This window comes from Eutrigla gurnardus (genome assembly GCF_963514095.1).
Source record: "Eutrigla gurnardus genome assembly, chromosome: 19".
Classification (NCBI taxonomy): Eukaryota; Metazoa; Chordata; class Actinopteri; order Perciformes; family Triglidae; genus Eutrigla; species Eutrigla gurnardus.
In genome coordinates, this window is record NC_139930.1 from 12,611,286 (window position 1) to 12,636,584 (window position 25,299).

General features: G+C 41.7%; 2 protein-coding genes across 7 annotated transcripts in view; both read right to left on the reverse strand.

The window, feature by feature from the left end:
* The window catches only part of pdlim5b (PDZ and LIM domain 5b), a 30,832-nt gene extending 21,738 nt beyond the window's left edge, over positions 1-9,094 (reverse strand). For all 5 annotated transcript variants that reach the window (XM_084034902.1, XM_084034901.1, XM_084034900.1 and 2 more), the window contains exons 1-2: positions 8,949-9,094; positions 4,560-4,665 (exon numbers count right to left, since the gene is read on the reverse strand). In XM_084034902.1, the coding sequence (XP_083891028.1) occupies positions 4,560-4,658 (99 nt within the window). In that variant the 5' untranslated portion in view covers positions 4,659-4,665; positions 8,949-9,094. The remainder of the gene's footprint in view (positions 1-4,559; positions 4,666-8,948) is intronic.
* Positions 9,095-11,845: 2,751 nt separating this feature from the next.
* Positions 11,846-23,098, reverse strand: opn4xa (opsin 4xa). 2 transcript variants are annotated; one of them, XM_084035274.1, is made up of 10 exons: positions 22,964-23,098; positions 20,282-20,417; positions 16,161-16,294; positions 15,700-15,903; positions 15,429-15,600; positions 14,507-14,668; positions 14,135-14,242; positions 13,873-14,047; positions 13,210-13,350; positions 11,846-13,079 (listed from the first exon to the last, which is right to left on the reverse strand). In XM_084035274.1, the coding sequence occupies exons 2-10, from the start codon at positions 20,413-20,415 to the stop codon at positions 12,957-12,959; spliced, it is 1,353 nt and encodes a 450-aa protein (XP_083891400.1). In that variant the 5' UTR covers positions 20,416-20,417; positions 22,964-23,098; the 3' UTR covers positions 11,846-12,956. The 2 variants fall into 2 exon arrangements, with proteins under 2 accessions (XP_083891400.1, XP_083891401.1); XM_084035275.1 differs by having other exon boundaries at positions 13,205-13,350.
* Between the last annotated feature and the right edge of the window lie 2,201 nt (positions 23,099-25,299).

The following is a 25,299-nucleotide window of genomic DNA, read 5'->3' on the forward strand; positions in this document are numbered from 1 at the left end:
AAGGGAACATTAGACAGCACTATGCTGGGCTGGCACTAGCTGAACCCATAAAGTACAGTTTATTGTCAGGAGATCTCTTCTCTTTTACGCTTGCGCACCAAACAACACATGGCATGAAGTATTGAAACCAAAAAAAAGAGGTTGGTGAGGGATCAAAGAGCAAGTCCTCGGAGCCAAACGTAGCCATTAAGGGGCACTCGAGCAGAGGTAGACCCACGGTTGTCATGGTTTGACCTCAGTCTTTTACGACATCAATCAGACGCGGGGATGCCAAGTAGATGTACGTATAAGCTCTCGGTCAAAATCGCCATGGCAACACAAACAAAACAGCACAAAACAGTGGCAACCCCTCACTGAATACTCAATGCTCTCCAGTCAGGTCAGAAACCCACCCGGATGACGAGCGCTGCCGGAGCAGATGATATGAAAAGGCTTTTGGTCGTGGTGGGACTCAAGCCAAGTGCAAGTGGTTTCCACCTCAGTCCGTGATTCATTCGGCTCCCCTGCAGGGTGGGAGGTTTTTTTTTTTTTGGATGCAGCCGAACAGCATAATTGTTAAGTGGTAAAATGTATTAATGACTGCACTGAGAATAAATAGTTCCTCTGCTTTCTTAAAGCTGTGACATGACAGCGCAGGTACAGCAGAAAGGTAACCGAGTGACTGGAATATTAACACTTATCTTGCACAAGTGCACAAGAGGATTTAAGCATTTATATCGCAACTTAATCCAGAGTTGTGCACAGTTATTGAACATGATCCCCGTCAGCGATGGCTTGAATCCAGCCGACCTTAAAACACGCTGATGATCGCAGGTTGTAGTCCAACCTCTAACCATGAAGACAGAACGTGTGCAGTGGCTTTTAATCTACATGGGTTTATTACTCTCTCTCTCTTTAATCTGAGAAAAAGTAGATTGTTCCTGAAAATATCTTTCGTCGACAAGAAGAAAACAGTGTGAGTAATCTAAATCAAAATGAAGTGACGGCTGGGTTATTCTTCACAGCGCCGCAATATAACATGAGGGAGATTGAAAGCAGATGCACTCAATTCAGCTCTAGATAGACACCAGGGAGATCTTACTGGGATCAAACACACACACACACATGCTGCAGATAACCGCTTTCTACTAAACCCATATGTAACCTGAACACATCTTTACGACCCTGCGTAGAATCACAGATTATTAAAGATTCCTCCTGAGGTGAACATTCACGGGGTTATGAAACGCACGATAGACTTTACTGGTTTTCTATTGAATTTCAGTTTCCATGTTAAATTCCTCGGGAGAATTTAATACAAGAGGCAGATCAAAAATTCTGACAAACTGTTTTTACGGCTATGCGGCGCGGACCACAACTTATGCGTCTCAATAGTTTCCCCAAAAATACCAGAGGAGGTTTTTTTTTTTTTTCCACCGCTTGATTGACAGAACAAAAGCTGGCTTCAGTTTCTCATTGGAAACCCACACAGCTCATGATGGTTTTGGTTCACTTGGCTTTAAAAATTAAATCAAGATACAATCATAATGAATATATGACATGAACTAACAAGATTTGCCATCTTCTCTTAAAATGGATACACAAAGAACACTTTTAACCCCTAATGTTGATGTTGGTTTTCTGGATATACAACCATTTTCTCTTATTTGAGAGTGAGAGTAGCCTCACAATATTAACTCATAATGGTGTTGAAAATGAAGAAATCTGGAAGCCCAGAGCAAAAATGAGTTTGTATAATGTTCACTATCACACGCCACAAAAACAACAATCTAAAATACACAGGACAGGAGGGGAAGTGAGGGGGTCAACGAGGAAAACGGGGAACATTATTCTTGGCTGAGCCCCAACTGACCTTCTGTTATTCTTTAGCTCAAGTCCCGATAAGCTTTTCTTACATAATCTTGAATAATGTGAGTCGAATGAAATTAAAACCAAATTGTTTCTCAAAACTAAATTAACTGTGTGTAAACAGACTTGATTTATTTCAGTGTTGCCGTTTCGTCTTTTGGGGAGACATTTTTTTGCAATGCAACAATATTTGTAAGTCGTTCCCATGTGGAAGCCCGTCAAGAAATGCCTAAAAAAGGAGCTGAAATAACCACGGCCGACGACGGAGGGAGTCTGGGGGAAAACAGAAACACGGACACCTGCACATATTATGTACATAACAAGGGATTTCATTCTTACATCACTGGGTGGCGTCGACTTTAACAAACACCCTAAAGCAATAATACACTGTGTATATGACTTATAGCATGTCCTCCACCTCATACTCACATTTAATGTTATACTAGGCCGAAGCCAAAAAAAGGCTTCAGGATGACGGGCTGTGGTTGTCTTGTAAGCAAACCAGCTTTATATACTGTACTGTATGTTATCTTTGTATCAGTTACAAGCAAATGTTAAGTCATTACATCATTATTGCAGGGCAATCACATCCATCTAAGCTAAATAAATAGAAGCTTAAACACGGAGGAATGCTGGTTCCGGCAAAGTCAGTGGATTTAGCATCGCGGGTCTCTAATGAACCTGAAAATGGGCTCACGATCGACACAATTTCCTCGCCACTCAGCTAATGAAGGAACTAACGGTTAAACTGCTGGCAGATGTTTCCATTCATGTACCTTCTTCTCACTTCCTCCTCCACTGTTACTCCTGTAACTAATATTAAGAAGTGCAAGTACTTTTCCATGTCGCGTTCTGTTGGTCGCGCCTTATGTGCCATTAGGGATTTGGGGCGATAAATAAACAAACAAAAAAGAGAGACTTATTCCTGGCGCCTTGACAACGACGAGAAATCTGAGCCATTTATGGTGCCGTTGGTCGGTCATGCGCTGGGGATGAAAATATGTCACAGGAATGACACTAACCAACAACGTGATGGAATGAGAAGCCGGGAGTTAGGTTGCCTGGCTCGGCGGTGCCGAGGCATGCTCCAGGCAGCGCCGATGAGCCGAAGAAGAAATCATCAAAACAACCACTTTGTGACTTTCCCCAACTCACCTCTTTATTTTATATTCTAGTAAAAACATGATATGGCACATTCTTACAAATATCACAGTCAGGAGTCCATCTGCTTTTTATTTTTCCTTTTTTTACACACTGGAGTGTTCATATCAATGCATCCACGGTCATCAATTCACTTGAACCCCTCAAGAACATAATGACATCTAAATAGTTAAACTGCTGTGTGAAGTTAGGGTCAGCGCACGCTTGTATTTGAAACCATATGGAGCTGTTCAAATTGGAGGGGGATTTGGTCCCGTGTCAGCCAATGCCAAAACTGAAAGTGTTTTGTTTTCCTCCGCAGCTCTCCAGAAATGCTTGAAGGTTTTCTATTTATACACGTTCTTATGTATAAAAGTTGCTAATCGGGTGGCAAGTGTGGCGGCGCTTCATTTGTGTATTATTGTGTGATTAGATGTCGACTTGACAGCTACAAGCCCTCGTGTCTACATCATGTCCTTCATTCCATTATTATCATAGTGGCGTAAAAATAGTCTGAGCAGCCATGCCGGCCTTTTCATTCTCTACTCCTGTGTTTGCACTTGAGAAAAGTCACTCCTCCTCCTCCTCACACAAAACTTTCAAACCTCTGTAACTGATCCGGCCAACAACAAATAAACAGAGACGCTGACCTTGGTCGTGACATGGAGATTACGATTACATAACAGGAAGCGGCGTGAACTGAATAACACAGCTCATTCAGAGAGGCTGTCAAAGACTTCCCTGGCGGAGGACAAGTTACTTTCTGTTAATCCTGTTTGACGTGGAGCGATGTTAATAGAATGGAGACACTTCAGATTCCCTCGGGTTGAAAAGACTGTTATTTGACGGACTAATAATAAGCTGCACTGCAGGCTTCTTGTAATTTGGCCTCCAATCACAGTGTTTTGCACTTTGCGCCATGAACATAAACAGTGTGACTATGTATAGGCTGAGGCTGGACCTGTCTCACAACAGGCCTATGTTTTAATCAGTGGGCCCTCCGGTCTAGCAGTCCTTCTCCCATCCGAGGGCTCAACAGGGTCTGGTCGGCCAGAGTCAGTCCCAGCTCAAGTTTATGTGGCCCAATGTCCAAAATAGTTGTTATAGAGCAAATGTGGCTTTGAATTTCACTGACGGGCTGTTAAAGAACGTGTTCTGATGCTTCCACTGCAGATCCAGTACACATAGTCCTCTGTGCTTTGCATCAGGACTAACGCCAGGGAGAAAGACCAGGACACTTAGCACCAGCCCTCAGCTGAATGACCAAATGACACCATTTAACAGCTATCAGCTTAATCCTCCAAATATATCCAGAATGATCGCCACTGGAATTCATAAATTGACAGATATTGTGATTTAAGTTTTGTAACATTATGAAGACAATTAGTCGTAGCCTTAACGGGACGTGGGTCATGACCACATTGACAAGAGGCCACGAGCTGTTACTTAAAGCATCTCAATCCATCATGCAGGAGGGCGGGTGGCACAAGCACCTTCATCCCCGACTGGCATAGTGAGCATTCCTCGGAGGTGAGGGGTAAGTAAGTGCAGCGTGGGTTAGTTCCACTCACCCGTGAGATGGTGAGGGGCAGACAGAAGTCCTTCCCTCCTTGCAGTCTGAAGCCCCAGGGGGCGGGGCCAGCCAGGGACACGTTGTAGCTGCTGGTCATGATTCACCTGGAGACACGAGAAGAGATATTTTACACTCGATTGTGCACAAACCCATATGTGAGGAGGGATATAATCCACTCAAACCTCACAGACATGAGAGAAATGAAACAAACAGCGTATCGTGCGATGTACAGTTGGCATTAAGAAGAGATTACTATTTTCAACACTGAAGCATTCCTCTGATGAGATTAAAAAGGTATGACATGTTCTTTTCCCACCACTGTAGACAAGGAAAACTATGATCACAATAAATAATATTCATTATTTTCTTTTTGCAATCCAATAACACCTCAGCAGACCTGTTGGAGCCACCGTCACAGTATCTTTCTATCTAGACTCAAGTACAACGGTCTATCAATAGACATCCTGTTCCGTTGTTCATAGCTGGCTGATGACAGCTTTAGAGCAGGTCCCTGGTCCTACGCCATCTACAATAATAGTGGTAATAGTGACTCTAATATATCACATACAGTATACCCAGTAAGTGTTAATGGACAGGTATGACTGGCAAACAAATAGGTGAGAGATAAGTGTTTGTTGCAGGTTTAAATATGGAACAGGACATTTGACATAAAATGTAAAATTAAATAATCTATTATCAGTAAACAGTCGGGACTTAAAAAAATGTTTTTAAGAGACATGAGTGAATCACAAATTGGGCTTAAATAAGCCACAGTAAAGAAATTAGAGAAGCAAAAGTCTGGGATATTTATAGCACGGCAGCACTGACTGTCCTTTGTTTACCTTAAAACAATCTCAGATAGGAGACTACAGCGCTGCACTTTGGACCTCTGATCTCAACCCACTGTCCCTGAAGAATATCTCCAGACATATGTACCAAGACAGAGATAATAATAAAATCATTTTATGGAGGGACAGTAGGCCAGCCTATTGTAGGTAGATCATATTGTCCTGAAGAATTTCCTGAAGGCAACGGCTGGGGATATTATTGGTTTTCATCTTCTAAGATTGAAACCTTATATATAAAATAATCTCTCCTAAGCATTCAAATCCTGCTAAAACCCCGTTAATCCAGAGTATTTCACAGAATGAGGGATGGCCTTTCCTTCAGGCAACAGTGGTGCTGCACCTACACGGGGTCAGAATCAAGGCCCGACACACTCGCGATGATCAACGGTTCGTTGCACAGCGGGTTTGCCTTACATTCACACACCATCATCTGCATTACCTCACGGAGGGACTCAAAGACCAGATCCCGATTACGCACGCGTGCATTCAAATCAAACAGACAGCTCCAAAAGTGAAACACGGCAAACAATATTGCACGCGCGATAGAGTTTCACTGGTTTTAAGCCCTGCTTGTCATGCATTCCATTTCCCCTTCAAAAAATCTAAGCTGCGAGCTATTTACTGGAAACAATGCTGAGGTTAAGTATAGGCACATGTTAAGTTTCAGTGTAATGTTACATTTACGAGGTTAATGATTGAGGAAATTGGTAAACCATATTTGTAGAAGTCTTTTTTAGTCTGGTGCGGCTGCAGTGAATGCGTCTGTGGGCCTGCCAGCCTCTGTGCACAAGTTCAGGGTAGAGAAAAAAAAAACACAGCTCACGTGGAAATAAATCACCTTTGCCCTGCCCAACAGGAAGGGTGACTGTTGACATGAAAACATGACGCACAAGCATCATATGTCCCATACAGTACATTGCAATTATATGGAAAAAGGGGGAAAATTCAGAAGCAAGTCTGACTCTGACTGCCTGAGAAACTGAGATCCAGAGAAAGCTAAGACTTAAAGTTCAGACGTAATTATCTAGGGGTCTGGTGTTTCTGTCGGATAAAAGGACAGAAAAAGGAACTGCTGGTGAATGGAGGGATTTTATTTGGTGCTGATGACAGACATTAGAGAATCTGCTCTTTAATTTCTGGCTCTGGTGAAGTGGGTTTCACTTTTACGGTATAATCCTAGAAGAGCATGTGCGAAGAATACTTTCCCGATGAGTATTTCATGAATAATCACGCCTTGTCATCCCAGAGGCACGTCATTTTGAGGTTGTAAGTAATGCCGCAGTCACACATGCCCTCGGGGGCTGCAGCACCACCTGCTGCAGCCCGTCACCTGGTCAATTGTACAAGAGTCACGCACGCCTCAAATCAGAGGGTTGGCCTACACCCCGTCTCATCATCTCGCCATCTCGCCTGGAGGAGAACAAACTCTTTCAAGAAGCCACAAAACGGGGTATGGAGAGGTGGGGAGATGGACATAAAAATCACATGTGAAAGTGACAGGGAGGAGGCGAACACCTGGAGAGCTCCATTTCTAAAAACACACTTTCACAATCAAACTGAGCACACGTGCACACGTGCAGAATATGCAGGTCTATAATTAGAGAGCAGTCAATTACAGACAGCTGTCTCCCTCTGCAAGGTGACCAGGGGTTAAGGTGAGCCAAGACGTGTATTTTTAGGGAATTTACAAGGTCTGAACCCGCCACGCATCGCCATGAAAAGAGGAGAAACATCCTTGGGTAACCATTAAAATAGTGATAAAGAATACATATTTTTCTGCTGCTAAATTCACCAACAACTCTTTAGAAATGGAAAAATAAATAAACTGAAAGCAGCTGATGACTCATTAACAATAATAGGAACTCATATGGGACATCTTTCACATTGTTGCAAACTTTGTTTACCAAGAGTCTGCACTACTTCATTTTCTGAGGTGGGGACCAGCAAGTTTTAATCACGGATGTTTCAGCCAAAAGTCGTGGCCCCCATAGTTTAAAACAGCCCTCGAGGAATCACACTCTGTCGGGATTAGATTTCACAGCCAACTGGGACAACTCGGTACATAAACGTTGGACCACGCTCGAGTCGTACCCACATATCAGTAGCATTTCTTTCCCAAATATGGAAAGGAACAAACATTAGGCTCATCACGTGTCCCTGCTTGTTTTGTAATCCCTAATGATATCATGCATAGACACGAGAGGACACACCTTTCAGTGTTCCCAAGCCGAGGAAAACAGCATTTCATCAGCAGCACTCGCATCAACCCCTTCTGCTCAATCCAGTCATTATTTTCCCCACTCGGGCATTATCTTTGGAGCTCCTGTCGTAATGGCTCTTGATTGTGCTTAATATTTCAGCACGTTCACACCCAAACGCCAGATTAGAACACAATCCTTTCAGCACAAATGGGAACTGCTGGCCAAGTTATCGTTTATACATTGTTGATGTTATTTGAACTTGCTTAATTAATATTTAGATTATCCATTAGATGTTGTTGAAGTTACAGTAAATACTTTTTTTTGGGGGGGGGGGGGGGTATTTGCTGCAACTTCCTAGTCATGGTTGAAAAAGAAAAACAATCTTTAAGAATGAAAACTCCCCTCAGCTGTCTTAATTGGGAATCAAACAGGGTCAGGGTCACCAGCCTGACCTCCATGACCTTTTCACTGCATGTGTCAAAATACAGCTGTGTTTCCCTCAAGTGACCTTCGGGAAGAAAATGTGTCGTGCCGCCGGTGATTCACACGCCGTGCTCATTTCACAATGCTTCAGGAGTTGCCTGGCGATGTCATCGCAGGACATGTTGACTCACAGTGCGGTATGTTTTCATGCCTATTGTACCTCACTAGTGTGACGTCAACGACGTTCGTTGCGTTATTTGTCAATGCCAAATTTATATTCTCGAGGTAAATCACTAAATGTGTGCACAAATCTGTAGCTTCATCTTACCCAGGATCAGTGGGACAACTTATTCCAACCTGACTTTATGGGACACTTTTTTTGTACATTAACTGATTACACATGTTTGCTTCTGTGACAAGTGACCCATCCATGTCTCAAATGCTTACTTTTAACTCACACAAGTGTCCATTAAATATAATATTATATATTCCTGAGGTTATACTCTGATAAGCTTCAGTTAGCTATCGTGGGACAGAGTGATCCTTCCCTGGCTCGACCCCAACCTGTTTACTTTAGAGAGCGAACTTTAGCGTCAGTGTAATTCAGCACGGTGCTTTTTTTTCTCACGGAAACTGAAGCTCAGCGTGTCTCTGGTTGTGGGTGTGACAGAATACACATGTCAGACATTATTAGTGCCCTTTTCTGACGCTTCTCCTGCTCGGTAACTACAACGTGTCAAAATAAGTGTGTAACTGTCACGAAACTTCTTTTTTCTTTTTTTTTGTTTGTTTGTTTTTTTTAATAAAGTTACATATTTCGACGCACTTGAGTTCCTTTAATTGCAACGTTGTAACAAAGTAGTAAAACAAGAAGGTAAAGTGCGACACGAGCGGTCTCGTTAGTGATGGACTCACCTTGCCTTGTGGAGCCGGGTCTGGTGTGTGTGTGTGCGGAGAGAGGAGCGGGACTTTAGTCCGTCTGGTCTCAGTTTCTAAGTCAACTGGACTGAGCGGAACTGAAACTTCCGCATATAAACCAGCCCCATCTGGCTGCCGGTAGGAGGGCTCACAGCGGCGCGCGCGCGTGTGTGTGAGAGCGAGAGAGCGCGCGCGAGAGAGAGACTGAAGCTACATGCGTGGGCATGCCAGCCTGGGACGGAGCAGGTGAGTTGGAGTGGAGCGACCACCCAAAGTGTCCTGTAGGTGTAGTACGAACTAAAATGACAGAAAAAGGACAACATCTGATCAACTAATAATAATAATAATAATAATAATAAGTGCACTTTTTATTCAATGAATCTCTACATAAAAATCACATCACATCACAAAGGGGGCATAATTTAAAATACTTTTTTGAATAAAAAGATTTTCAGACCTGCTTGTATACAATTTTGATATCTGCCCTGATTGGATTAACAGGGCCTATGTTTGTATGACGTCATTAAGGTAATATTTCAACGCGACAGGACATCAACTCGCCTTCAGTGGACAATGATGTCATTCTTTCCACTGCATGCCTCCTGTGTACAGGAGAGTCACATGCCACCCTGCCAATTATGCTGAACACTGGTATGTGACATATGAAATGCAGTCACAAGTGCATCACAACACAGTTGTAATCCGGTTCAGATTTCAGTTGTTTGTGGTTTTAGTGCGTGTTTCTTCTTCTCTAAGTTATGGTTCTCGATGATTTGGCTGCTGCAACAACATACTTAATACTGTCTATCAATGAATTCGTTATTTGTTCTTTGGCAGACATAACCACAGTTTATCTTCATTCAAATTAAGGGTTTATGGACAGAGAGTGTTGTATGCTGTACAGATTTTAACACCACTTGGAGAATTGTAATATAATAATCTGGGCTATAGAAATAAAACGGATGTGACAGATTTCCATTTAAATTATTTGTATCCAAGTGTTTTAAAATATCATTGAGTGTTTTAACTTTTTTATGTGTTCTTATTCCCTATAGGGATTTCTGCTAGGTGGATTATTATATTTTTTTATTTATATAAATAAGTAAATAAATATAACCCTGAATACAGGATAAGCGGTAGACAATGGATGGATGGATATATTTTCCTTTATAAAGTAACTGTGATAGCAAGTTTCAGTCCACTAGTCTGTGGCCTTTCCCGAGTTTAGCGGCATAGTGTTGGTATCCCCTCTAGTGGTCAGCAACGGTAGTACATCCCTCACAGTTTATGCAGGTAATGTACCATGGCCTGCGGATAAAAACGTGTAGCTACTGCTGATCCTTCCCTCCTCCACAAGTGCATACCTAAACACACATCTGTCACTCATCTTGTTGTCTTGTGTTTTGTCTACCTAGACGGTACATCTTGCCCGAGGCTGAGGTTTTCAGAAAGCCTACACTGAGAATTAGCAACCATTTATGACTCAAAATGTCCAAATGTAAAACCATTTTAATAATTTGCTGTGGATATACCTTTTTCCTCTCGCACCACCATCAGGCCAATATTTTCAGATGTTCAGAAAAATATCAAACAGTTGATTGACATTGAAATGACTGAGCATGTTCAATTTTTAAAGATTTTAATCACAGTGCTGCTTCACACTATTTTAGCATTCCAAGGTTAGCCACTGTGCTTCCGATTTATTTCTTTGATGTTTGCACTGTGACGTATTGTTAAATAAATATACCTTTTATGTCCCATACTAAAAAGGCATGCTATTTTCAACAGAGAGCCATTAACTGAGGCTAGATACTCTACTTTCTTTCGTCTACATGTGTGCCAAGTCAATATATGGCTATAGACTAATGGGAAGCCCAGCAGCAGAATCCCCCTGTGCAACGCGATGGAACCACTGAAGTGCACTAGTCCTTTATGTAAGGCTGCAGTACATACCTTCAGATCATCTTTACATAACTGGATAAGCAAACCACTCAGGACATCTTGGAAGTAAAGTTCAAAGACATGTCTGGGTTTTTAAATTTGAAGGAAAAACACACTTTAAGTTTAACTCTACTGCCTCATCCTTTGAGGCAAGTAGAAAAATGAAAAAAGGATGCATAATGTAGCAAAGCAACCTCCCTTATAGAGTCATGCATTCAACAGATCCACATTATTAATGGGCTTCTGTCATCCTGTTTCACATGGGCAAAGTGTATGCACTGTGTGACCTGGTTTTAAGACTAGTATGGGACATCTGTTGGTGTCATTTCTCCCCTCTCTTTATCTCCACCTACTCTTGCTGCTCTACAGTATAATGCATGCAAAGATGACCTTCCTGACAGCACTTTAATGTGGAATTACAAATAATTATAACAACATTATTTGTTCTGCAGGCTCTCGCATATGACAAATCATTTGTAGTAATACTTTAATGCATGTGCTATAATGCATGTATGAAACAATATGTACAGACTCCCTGGAAATGATGATGTTATGCATAACATTTTATATGAGACGCTTCATAGTGTATTAAAGAAGAACCTGTTTTCATTTCATAGCTGCAGCGTAAGCTATAAAAAAAAAAACATTTCTCACGATGAAGGTTACAAGTTGTACGATACCATTTATAACAAATTTGGTGTATTATTTGCAACATCTAAGAAGATGGGCAAAAGAAATGTGTTGAAACATGTATTTCCCACAACAAATACAAGCAAGATTAACATTGAGTTTAAGATTAAATAAATAGCACCAACGGCAACAATTCTAGAATATTTGAAGAAGGAAAATGCAAAATTCCAGTGATTGCTGTCATAACACTGTTTCCTGAGACCATGAAGCCTCATTCCTTATAACGGATGATGTTATATGGTATCATGATATGTGTGGCAGGTGTGTTCTTCTAGATCTGTCAGCTGACATTCACTTTGACTCACTTTGGTTAGCCAAATGCGTTACAACAAAGATATAACATTGTTTCCAAAGTAGCTGACTTAAATCTTGTGTTGTATAAATGTATGTGTTGGTGCCTGAACTTATGATGACATCACACAATGGCAGCAACGTACAGAACATGATCAACACTGCTTCACGGCATCATACACGTATTCTACAATGACTCATAAATGCATTATAGGCACAGAGATCATGCTAACAGTGCAGTATAGACATGGCATTCACAAGAAATAGGAACCACGTTTTTCTCATTGTTCATTTAAATGAGCCGGGCCGATAAGCCTCAGCTACAAAGTAAACATACGTATAAAAATCTGCCTTCTCACAAAATAAAATCACAAAACACAAACTGTGGTCTCTCTACAACAAGTTGGTAATAAATACGGTGGGTCTTTAACACGTTGTTCTTGGCATATCATCATATGTTGACCTTTTTTAAAGGTCATACATTTCAGTTCCATTTGTGAGATATTCCTTTGTTTGACTGACGGTGTTGAAAGTACCGAGGAATTGCCTCCAACAAATCGTTTGCGTGTCAACAGCAAGCCCGGACAGGAGTGGTGTGCATCAGGGTTATTATTAAAACTCTGTGGCTTACACGACAGCACAAAAAACAATTAGAAACGATGTATTTGTGTGCGTGGCGTTGCCAAACAGTCGAGATAAAAGGTTTTCGCGGTAAACGATGACCTCAACATGCTCGAACGAAGAAACGTGTTACACTCAGCCACATAGATTATTACACATTTAGCTTATATAGTCTTTGTACTGACTCCAGGACTTGAGCAGAACAGTCCAGAGGCTGTTAATGGAGCATCGGTTCTCTCTCAATGCTCTGCATGCTCTAGTTTTGCCTCACCACAGCCATGGTCCAGAGGGCCTCCCTTTGACTCGGGTCTGATGATCGCTCGGGAGTGCACACATACGATATTGTTCAGAGAGTCTGGCTGGATGAGGACCCGCGGCCCCTTCTCATCCGTCTCCTTCTGAACTTGCTGCTCCCTCTCTGCCCGTGTTCATCCTCTTTCTCTCCTTGCTGTTCCTTCCTCTCTATTCTAACGTTGCATCCTCCTCCCTCGTCAACCCAGAGGCCGGGGGCATCGCTGTGTCGACACACTCAGGCGATAGGGCGGGGTCACATCTGTTCAGCGAGCCTGGTTCTGGGATGTGGATCTGGAATAAAACGCAAATACAACACTTATTGACGTAGCTCTTTTTGATACATCAATGTCAGGACATGTTGTGCCTTTAAAGCCTTTGACTTTCTAAGTTCAGTAATTATAATGATCAGCACCTACCCTACCTGTTCCTGGCTTTGACTTCCCTCTTCCCGGGTCTGCTTAGCTAATGACTTGTGCTCTTTGTCCCTCAGGGCTCCGAGGGAATAGCTGGACCTGACACAATGGCTCTGGTCCATCGGGTCCAGCTCCACATCACTCCACACCTGTCATTAAAGGGACGTTAAAACATGTATGAATTTAATAATGTCACATTGTTTGACTTGTATCTGCCTTGTTATTGTGGCATTACTAGTGCTAGTGAATTACTAGAAAATAACATGGTTAATAACTGAGCATTAGTTAGTATGAAAAACAATTAACACTCTTATCGTAGTAATTCTTTTCTCCAAGGCATGGACACAGTTTTTTAAGATATAAGGAAAAGTGTTTTTTTAAACCAATTTCTTGTGACTTTTAGGCAACACTGTTGCCCATATAGTTGGAATATTTTTTTTTACAGACACAATCCTGTTTAATCCTATTGAAATGCATCAGTAATCACTTTTGACCAGGTGTGATGATTACATTATTTGTCAATTAATTCATGCATTTCATTTGTTTTGGGGTTATAAAAGACAAGACATTTGCAATTGATTCCAACTTTCTGGGCGACCCATAGAAACAGTCAGAGCCAGCACAAAATAACTCTATTTAAATGGACATGTCCCTTTCTGCACAAAACTCACCGTGTCTGTCATAGACATGGAGGACACTCTCTGAAACTTGGTTTTGGAGACTGAAGACTGTCTGCTCAGCATGGAGTCCCTGAGGGAGGACTCGCTGTGTGACACTGATATGCACTTCCTCCTGGGGGCCTGGGCAAGGAAGTGTAGACAGGGGATATTTTCTGCCATGGTGTCCCTGTGTAAAAAAAAATATTCTCTATCAGCTGAACCTGGACAGTCTTTTTAAGCTTGGGTCACAGATCCGTTGGACGACTGCACTCACCTGTATTTGGAGTGAATGATAGCGTAGATAAAAGGGTTGTAGATGGCCGATGCCTTGGCGATAACAGCGGGGACGGCTTTGGAATAGGGACTGAGGACGCTTCCGTATCTGAAAGTGTGAGAAGTTTGAGCAGAGCAGAACTATCAGCCGTGACTATACTGGTACAGTACTGTAGCTTGACCCCGTTGCATATCGCTTCATCATGCCAGATATAATCATATTCTACGAGAGGTGGAATATGGGTCATGGTTAATGGCTGAAATGAATTACACGGTGCAACCAAGCATCTTATATTCTACCTAAACGAATGCAGTTTGGCTATAAAAACAAATCATTGGATTATAAAGAGCCCTTGTCATGCTCTATATTTACCCAGCCCAGGCGATGAGGGTGACACATGCATAGGGCGACCAAGAAAGCACAAACACTATGATGACCACAAAGGCAATCTTGGCCAGCTTCCATTCAGTTTTGATGGACTGCTGCTGGATCAGGGTCGACTTCCTCACCTGATACCCCAGCTTCTCCACATCTCTGTTAGGACAGAGAGAAGGGATAAAGGAACTGTGCAGTCAATACATGAGCCTTGTCAGAGACCAAATCAATTCAAAAATAAACAGAATGCACCTAAAATACGCAGTTTGTTACGTTACGTATGCAGTACTGTGGACCCGTGTGAGACAATATAACAAAACAGGCACATCGGATTTTTCTTACTCCCTAACTTGAATGTTTTTAATCGCCCCTTGTTCAGAGGATTGGAACACCCTTCATTATAGCAAATACAATACATTTTCCATATAAGAAAATATGAAACACGAGAAAGGGATGTACCATAATTGGAAACAGCAAGCAGCGAGTCATAGGCTAGCATGCTAAAGGTGCTTAGAGGACAACTACAAGGAGGGGACCGCTAAAAAGGGAAAAGTGCACACTGATATGCTGAGAGGTGAATTTGCTAATTTGACCAGAAGGCTACTGGTACTGCAGGATCTGTAAAACAAACAAATTATTGCATGTGCACAAAGAAAAAATTGAAAAAGGAAGAATTAGAGGGAGATGCGGAGGCTACCATCACTATAACATGCTTTTTGTTACACCTAGAAAATTGCATTGTTGTGACGTCTAGCCTCTTCTGAAACCCATTTCAGTAGATTGTTAAGATGTCACAGCAGAGCAGAGCTACAGTCTGCACTGCAACAGCATAATGCCGTCTAATACAGTTGTTAAAGAACAGCATTTTCTACGTGTTCAGTGCAACAAAGTGCTGCATATTCACCTATAATTCATTCACCTGCTTGCACGGCGGATTGCCAGGAACATGCACAGATAACAATAGGATATAATGCCCAGAGGTATGAAGAACACAAAGCAGCACAGCATCAAAGTATAACTTTTATTGGCAGGAGTAGACGTCACATAGTCCCATGTGCATGAGGTCATCAGGCCCTCGGGTATATACGAACCTTGAGGACAAACAAATGACAAAGATGGATAGTGTAAGGTGTGAAAGTATATATAGAGGGTAGTTGTGTAAAAAAGTAAGGGGTTAATAAGTCACTTACTCCACCCCAAAAGGGGTGCGAGGCTCCAGGCCAGCGAGTACAGCCAGACCAGGGCAATAATGAGACATGTGCGTTTCTTGGAGGTCCACCGGATGGCCTGCAGAGGCTTGGTGATGACAATGTAGCGGTCCAGAGAGATGGCCAGAAGGTTTATCATGGAAGTGATTCCAAATAAAGCTCCACAGAAGGCGTACATTTTACAGCCTGTGGAGGAAAAATGGATTGGAAGTATGGATTAAATGATATTCATAAAATGGAGAGTCAGTACTTCATATTGCATTTCACATTATTCATCTAGCCGGGCATCCATTGGGTTCAGAGTTCAGATTAAATGCTGTTTTTACATACTTTGTCTTGACTACGGATTCTATAAGTTTACGAAATATGAAAGAAGATTGACTGATAAAGGATGTAGCTATTTCTAGAGTACATATCGTATAATTTAAAGTAAAAAAAATGACCTGTTTCACCAAAAATCCACCCCTTGTAAAGGGAGTTAACAAAGAAGATGGGTGACTGTGTGATTGCCATGAGGAAGTCGCTGACTGCCAGGTTCATGATGAAGAAGTTGGGTGGAGTCCGTAGCTTCTTGTTACTGAAACACACGAGGATTGAAAAGGCTTTTATTAAAATATGTATTTCACAAAACAACACATTGCACAAAAATATTTTCCAGAATTGATTAACCTAAGTAGAGACGAGCTACAACACTGCTGTTCAACACAATTTTAAATGTTCATGTTTCCCCATTCTCGTGTAGAGCGACAGGAATCCAATGTAATATCCATCCAATAACTCTCAAATCCTCATCCTATGGCAGCGAAGAGTGGAAATCAATAACAATGGCACATCCATACACTCGCTTTCAGTCATACTATTACTCTTAACTCATAGCAACTTCAGATCAAAGATGAAAGATTGCATCTCTTACCGGGGGTATCACAGGATCACATGTGAACACACTAAAACGGTCCCGTGCTCATAAAACGGAAGGACACAAAGCCATGTTCAATATTCCAGACCAGTAATAATGGATTCATTGGACTCCCTAGTTGACTCATTGTGGAAAGCAAAACCTTTATAGCCTGCAAGAAAGAAATCCAATTTGACCTTAAAATTGAAATGTCATTGCATGGAAAAGCATATTTCTGAGCCCCATGAAAGCCTGAGCCTCCCAGTAGTGAAAGGCTGTTTACAGCCGCCTGTGTTCGCATGTGCCGTAAATGGTCGAGAACAAACCTCTGGCGTGGAAGGAGTTTGGGGTGTCGGTGGAGGGCAGACCTGCACACCTCCACAGACCTGTGAATGAGGGTGATAGAGTCCTAAAGCACCGAAATAAGGGAGCTTTATCACACTTGCGCTTATTATTATGTCAGTGGGTTTGGTTTTTGGCACCTTGCCTGAAATAAGGTACGTGTTTAACACAAGCACAACATCAAATGCATGAGTTAGTACCTCACTCGTGAGATCTGACGCCTTCTGTTTATTAAAAGAGGCTGTTGCTTCCAAGCTGCTAAATGAGACCAGAAGACGTCATCCTGAACACAAGTCTGCCTGTAGCCTAGTGGTGGTGATGTGAAGTCATGCGACCCTGGTGTAGTACATTTATAGCCGTTAGATAGATAAAGTTAGATTTTTTTTAATTTTTAATTTTAGCCAATTGCCTTTAGGCTTCAAAAGGCACAAAAGCGGTTATCTTGCTGAACAAAACATGCAAGTATAAACTTGTGTTTATTTATGCAATAATCCAAAGGAAAAAGCCCAACGGCCTTCCATCGAGGGAATCAAAATACCTGCTGGGCTTCTCTAACCGCAGTATTGATGAAACCAACATTTTATTGGTCGGTCGGTCGATCTGTCCTTTCAGTTATCCTGACCCATTGTAATACATGGCGGTAGAGTGAACCTCTCTACCAATAATAATCATATACATACACATGTAAATGTTATCCTGACACACTATTATGAATAATGCTTGGATTTTATGGATATCTGGACATTTGACCGATGGCGTTTCCCTACTTTTAATCAGCATTTTTCCACAATTCCATTTTTTTTGCCCATATAAAAATGCCTTCTCGCTTGATAGCAACTCCTTCCATCTTCCATCTAATTCCTCAAAGGTGTCCTGACCCAAACGTGGCTCTTTCCTATCGTCCAAAAATGCAAATAGATACAACATGTAGCCAACTGTCAACATATCTTAGATACAACCTGAATATTGACACGATCCCGCTTCAAGAAATCATGCAACGCTCATTCACGTGTACACGTTTTGATGAACTCGGTGTTAGCAGACGTGTGGGGATGTGAGCAGATGTTCGGTGTTTTTTCTAAGCTGTAAATTGGCACAGGCGGTTATACTGTAATGCACAGTAACGCCGTGTTCTTGATAACCTTTTGATGACATGCTAGCTCGCTGCACACACACACATCAGATTGCTTATTTTTGGCAACAGCCTGTAAATCGTAGCCAATTATGTTGTATTGAAACGCCCAGAAATGGTGCCAAGAAATGGGGCCAAATGTGTAGAACACCTGATGTCTTTCATCTGCGAAGCATTTTACACTCACGTTTATTATTATACTTGTTTTCTGCAACATGAAAAGGTGTGCGGATTACAGGGGAGAATGAATATGTATCCCAGCTGAAATGAAAACAACTATACCATATGCTTCCTTGTCCTAGATATCTAAACCGAAGGCCAGTGTTCATGCAGTGAACTGAATATTTACTTTATATCAGCTCAATTTATCAGTAAAAGCCTCCAAAGTGTCCTACTCACTGTAAAAATACAAATAAAAAAAGCCAAAAAGAGTAAATATTCCCTCAGACAGATGAGTTGGAGTGTATTTATGTGTTTACACGCAGGTGAGTGGGTGTGTGCTGAAGTGTGACTGCAGCGGAGATGGAGTGACGTGACATTTGAGATAGACGCGTGTCACTAGAGGTCGGACCTTAATGCAGAAAACATGTCAGACTCGGGAGTTTGATCTAACACTTGGTCCTCGGCTGCATTCGGTGGAGCGCTGTATACCCAGGAGGAGCCAGAGTGTATATACTGCATGAAACATATATCTGGGTGCTGTGTTTTGAGGGGTTTTTGGTCTTAAAAGCGTATTAAAATAAGGCCGATAAAACGTCATCACAAGAGGACTTTGTTCTTCGGCTCGCTTTTTGGACAACAATGTCACAGAGAAGATATGTTGCTTTTACACCCAGAGGAGTGGACGCATGCTTACTTTACAGTGTGTGGTTTAAGTGGTTCTGCAGCACAAATGTTGGCTGTATGCAAATATGTGAAACGCTGACTGAGTTATTGAATGTATGCATTGATTTAAGCAGTACAGCTAGAAAATCAGTGAGCTGCTTCCTGCTATTGAATGCCTGCAGGCTGATGTGAAGACCTTTGTGGTCGTGCTTCCTAATCTAAGAACACACTGTTTCCCCCGTTCAGCGCTCTAAATCTCTGCAACACATGTGTGTGGAAAGAACATCCCAAAGAATGAGGTTGGCTTTATACTTAAGGAACTTTTGGTTTATAGTGACCAGTTATGATATTCAATCAATGTATATATTTAATTACATATATTATAGATTTGATTCTATCTGGATCAGGTATCTCAAATGTGCTATTTGTTTATTGCAAATTACTATTATTAAAACACTTAAAGTTAGCACCACTTTGACCAGCAACATCATCCACATGCTCTAAAATATATGGTTATATATCACTCTAAAAGGGGCCATTCTGCATAAAAGACTTTCTTGATAAAAGCTAAGAATGCAGAACATTTACTAAAGAAGCAGTGCACCCGATTCCTAATGAAATCATGGCTCGAGTACAATGAAAACAGCTTTATTTTGTACAGTAGAGCACTGTGCCAACTTCCCAGAATGTTTTCATGAGACTAGTTCACGTGCCAAAACATGAAAAATTAGTAAATAGGGCCAAATCCAAAAGTAAGCACATCACACCTTGTCATCCTGCAAATGTGAATGTGCAGAACTGTTCTTCTGAATAGCAGTAGAATGAGCAAGCGGGTATTTAGAAGCCATCAATATCTTAATTTCGACTCAACATGATGCAGAATGCCTCATGATGCTTCACTTCCTGCTTGTATGTTGTTCCCCTGACGATCTTTTGTTCCATCTGTAAGCTTTATAAGTGTGATTAATGTTGTCGGAAAACTGGTCGAAATAAGATAATTATTGGACCATTATAAAAAAATGATTGTAGCTGAGGTGAAAACAGCGAAAGGCTAATATGAAACAGCTCAGTCGAACTTCGGAATAGTTTCTCTAGTGAAAAAGTCTATAATGAGGCAGGCTGTATTAAATTAATAATAATGTTTTTGTCGGTTAACATGGTGTTTGTATAACTTGTAATTGGTTGAATGATGGCGCTCTCAAGGCTCATTAATGATTGTAAAGTGGCCATAGGTGTGAATTTGAGTGTGAATGGTTGTCTGTCTCTACATGTCGACCCTGTTATAGATCGCCCAATGTCAGCTGGGATTCGACCCTGACAGGATATGCGTTAGACGATGGACGGGTGCCGCTCTCAAACCGTCCACTTACCAGAAGAAGGCGTACATGACCAAGGCGTTCCCGGAAACGCCCACGGTTCCGATCACCAGCACGAAGAAGGCAACGATGTAGTGGGCGTGAACCTGGACATCCACCTGGCGATAGAATCCGTGATCCACATCCATTTCTGTGACAACGAGCACACACACACACACACACACACACACACGTCAACATCAGAAGGTCCCTCGTGGTCATTCATCCTGCTTTATTTTGTTGTAATAGTTTAAACATTACGCTGTTAATAGTTCATAGTTTTCAACATTTTCTATGGTTGATCCCTTGTTTTCATGCTTTCGAGATGTAGGCTACCAGTTCATTGTGAACATTGTGAACATGTTTTCCAGCAGGACGTCTGAGGAAATCCCCACATTTCCTCCCAGCTGGCTGTCCATGTTCTCAAACTCAACTGTGAAAATTTTGCGGTTTTGGAGGTTATTGTCGGGTAAAATTGAACAGTGTCTCTGCGATCTTTGATAAGCTAGCAGCGCTCCAGTCCCTACACCGCTGTACAGTATGTCTATCATGTCTGGCATTCAAGCTTGTAGGGTAAATGTTCACTTTCACACAGAAAAGTGCTAAAAGCTTAAAACTGTACACCTGAGCATTTTTAAGCCTTTTAGCCGCTTTGCATGCATGTCAGTCTGTCTGCCGGCGGGATTACTCTGAGACTTGTTTGTACACCAGGGGCCAGATGAATAGACCAAACACACAACAAAAGATCATTCCCTGCATGAAACTGATATTTCTAAAATAAAAAAATCAAAAATCAAACGTGGAGTCGAAAAATAAGGTAACAGATATTTCGATCCCACCTCATTTAATTTGTTTCACCAATTTTGTTTTCTCTCTGCAGTGATTTTAAACCTACCAATCAAATTAAGAGATTGAGATTTGACTAATCTGAAAAAACAGCCTACATTTGCATATTTCTGTCTTTAGGCACAAACTTGAAGTCCACTTGGACTAAAGATGAACTGATGAGGTCAAAGGTTAAAAACCATAGCTCAAGAATTCATAATATGCTCATTATGACAAATCCTCTCAAACGTCTATAAAATGATGACGTTTGCCATCTTCCTCAAGAATTGCACGTCTTTTATTTAATAGAATCAGAAGGATTACCACAGTCGGTGCAATTCAATATCAATCATTAATTCTCGGAACGTGTAAAATCAGTTGCTTGATTATTAATCACGAGAAGAGTAGCGGAGCTGCCGTGGTTTTCTGAGTAAGATCCTCACTCAATATTATTGAACTGATGAGCTTTGAGTTCATTTTTAGGACAGAGCAACAAATGAGCATTTTACACCATAAACTAACATAGCATGTAAAAATGAATGGCAGTGTGGCGAGATGTGAAGAAGTGTAACAGTTTTTAATCAGTCCAAAGTGCCCAATGACTGCCGTGCCGTAAATGAGTGGAAATTGTTATCAAAAAGGTGATTAAGGCACGGCATTTCTGATAATGAAAATGGCAGCATGGACTTCCACGAGCTGTCCCGCGTGGCCGTCGCTCTGCTGCAGCAGTGATTATAAGACGATTGCTATGTTTTGCTAATGTGATGGAATCAAGACTGCAAGTTGAGTCACGCGATTATTAACACCATTTATCATCCAATGTAAACCCACTTCCTGTTCCCATCCGCATCATAGAAAGGGATTTTAGGTGCCAGTGCAGAACAATGTCCTGAAGATGCTGTAAAACATCCGTCGTGTGTCACATTAATAATTTGTTGGAGAACACGTTATAAATCATGTCTGCCACAGACTCACACAGAGCAAAGCAAAGCTGAGTGAGGTGCTTAATCCACCGGAGCGGTAAGGAATCTGACTCTATGTATATGTATATGTGTCCAAGAGAAATACATGGTGCTATGCCCAGAATGTTGTATTGATAGCGCAGCATTTTCTGTTACTAACAGATAAGCATAGACATTTACATTAGGCCACAGTGAGTGATGTTGGGATGGATGTGCAGGGGGCCTTGTGCGTCAGAGGAACCCTCAGTCACCTCTTACTTCCCCTCATTACTCATCAACACTCCAAGTCCAATGAATTCATTAAAAAAACTTTGAAAAGGGCAAATACCTGGGAGGGGTGGTGAAAAAGGAGAGCATGCCCTGTTTCAGTGTGCTGTTTTAAGTCATTTATGGTGGATTTTTAAAAACACATTCAAAAGATTTTAAAGCCTTATTTATGAACTACAGATCTTGTGCTAAAGGACTGAAAGAAAGTCTTTTGGCAGATGTATAAGTAAGCATTTAGAAATCAACAGGCATGTTTTTCACTTTCATATTTTTTAAGTTATCCTTAATTTCTGTATAATTGCATGATCTGGATCAAATCTGTTGTAATTAATTAGGAGGTGATACGATCTTAAATAGGAGCTAAAGAGTGACATTACCCTCGTGCAACAAGCAAGCCGGAAAGAAAAAAGTATTTTTAGCAAGAGTATGGGCACCACGGATTTTTATGCAAATGCATGACTTGACACAACCCCAGACAGGATTATTAAATTAGCACATGCTTGCAAACTCTTAGAAAGTTTGCTTCATTTTCAACAGACTTGCATATCATCATTTACATAGTAGTAAAATGAAAGAAAGAAAGAAAGAAAGAAGTTCCAACATCAAGTCATCTACATTTAGGAGGATGAAAGTGTTACTTTACCTCATCCAGAGAGTGAAGTCCCTTTGTTCTCCTCTTCAGGCCACCTCCACGCTTTAAAACCAACACGCTTCTCTAAACTCCAAGTCAGACGCAGCTTCTCTCACACACTCTGCTGCTGCTGCTGCTGCTGCTCCTCGGGTGCAGATGAGAATACACAGGAACAGTCATAGAGCAGCCGCCCATTGACCCATCCCCCTGCTGGTTACTCATCACACACAGCTCTCACATGGCACCGTGCATCGATCGAGCCGGTGTGGGGCGTGTGTGCGGTGCACGTTGGTCCGTGCGTGTTGTTTGTGTGGGAAGGTGGTGACTGACTTGTCTGATCGGATTAGAGACAGCGCAGGTAACAACTGTCAAATCTGAACTTTGTAGATATTCCCAGAGAAAATGTGTTTCATTAAAGACATTTTTTAAAACACCTAGTTGCATGTGTCACGTAGGAGTTTCCCCCCGATATATGAAAATGTACAAAGTAGTTTCCATATGCACTGATTCCTGTGTATCTACAGGAACACAGTCTTATATGAGCACCAGATGCCACACATACTTGCTGCTGCTTCTCATTGGGTAGCGTTGAGCATTGCACAGGAGGGAGCACCCAACCCTTTCTACATTTATCAGGCGTGTTCACTGCTCATCCTTGTGTGAGGTGAATCTTGAGAAACGCACCCAGATAAAAGCCTCCCCGATGTCTATCATCTCATGCACAACTGAGCAGACAGCTGTCGCACATCCTCTTGCCCTTAAATGTTTCCCTTTTTGTGCGCTGAAATCTGGCCGGTTCAAAGAAGGTCAGACAACGCCTTATAAAACGGGGATGGGGGGGGGGCGTTCTCTCGGAGGATTGGATGCCATCTAGTAAGCCTTTACACTTCTGGGTCGCTGCACTTGCAAAGGGAAGCAGAGCTATCTTCCAACCAGCTAGCATGCGCTATAATGAACTCTGGCAAACACGGGAAGGTTGTAGTTTAGTTTTCTGTGTGGTTTCAATCATTTGCTTGGTCTACAGGATTGTAATGACCAGCTGATCGACTGGGTGAGCCTTTGTGGGATCATGGGTACGAGGCTTGAAAGTTTTCTTTATGCGGCTGAGACAAAGAGAGCGTTCACTGGTGTAGGACTTGATCAGAGAGATCTGAAATGGTTTCTAGGGCAAAGATGTCAGTGGTTGCAACTGCAAAATGAGGTGTATGTAAATGAAAGGTCTGTGTTCATCATATAAGATGAGGCGTTGCTTTTTCAACAGTTGTTTCCTGCTTTGGACAGCAGCCTGGCAAGAGACGGCTAACGGATACTAATACCAGTTGTTTTTGTCAGGCTATAAGAGTGGATGACAGTGCTAGTTTTTTTTTGCCTGAGGTCACCCCCAGCACAACAATCAACCATCCAATTACTGTCAAAACGGTCTGTCACCTCTTTCACTCCCTCCGAAGTGTGAAAAGGACAAAGGCATTCTGCAAAATACGCTTCAATAGGAAAGCTTGTACGTGAGAATTAGTCCGCCCTTAAGGGGTTCTAGAGACAAGCAGCGGCCCTCCGAACTGAAGGATCTGTGGAGCCACAAGCACACATAGAACCGCAACATCTCACCGTGCACGAGGAGATATCAGAGAAAAGTTTGATTTGTCAGAAACGGTCTCCAACTAAGGCAAAAGAAAGGCAAGAGAACATCATCCTCAGTGAATAATCAGGAGCCATTGTGTCAGTCGTTTTGAATTTTACCTGTCCAACACGCCATTATGCATAATTGTGTGGGAGAGTGAGGCACCAATTCAAATACGCATTGCATAGAGGAGAGAAATTGGATGAATAGAAGGTAATTATGCAGGTACACTAAGCTGCAGTCAATCAGAGGGAGTTCAGGTGATACCTCTAAACTCAAAAATAAAGTTTAAAATAAAGTTTAAAACAAAGTCAGATTCTTATGTAATATTATCTGTGTCTGAACATAATTTAGACTTTTGTACTCTCAGAGTTGTGTTCAAAAGCCTCTCATGTTGCATTCACCAATTATTTACGTTATTTTGTTATCATTTTTTGAGTTTTTTCTAGGGCAGAATTTTGTATTTTTTCTTTCTCGGCTTGATTGCTGCATTTTTCTTTCACTATATAAATCGAACGTCAAAATTGTGACCCAGTCATGAGCATGCGAGTCCCCTGTAGGACTGCAAAAGCAATTTTTGAGTGTCAATCATTTGTGAAACCCATTGATTTACAATCTGTCTGAAGCGTTCACGCCGACGGGCCCCTGATTGTAGTCATGCCCTCAGCACTTCAAGTGTGACCTTGTCTGACTCCATATTATCTTCGGTATAAGTGGATAAAAAACCTCA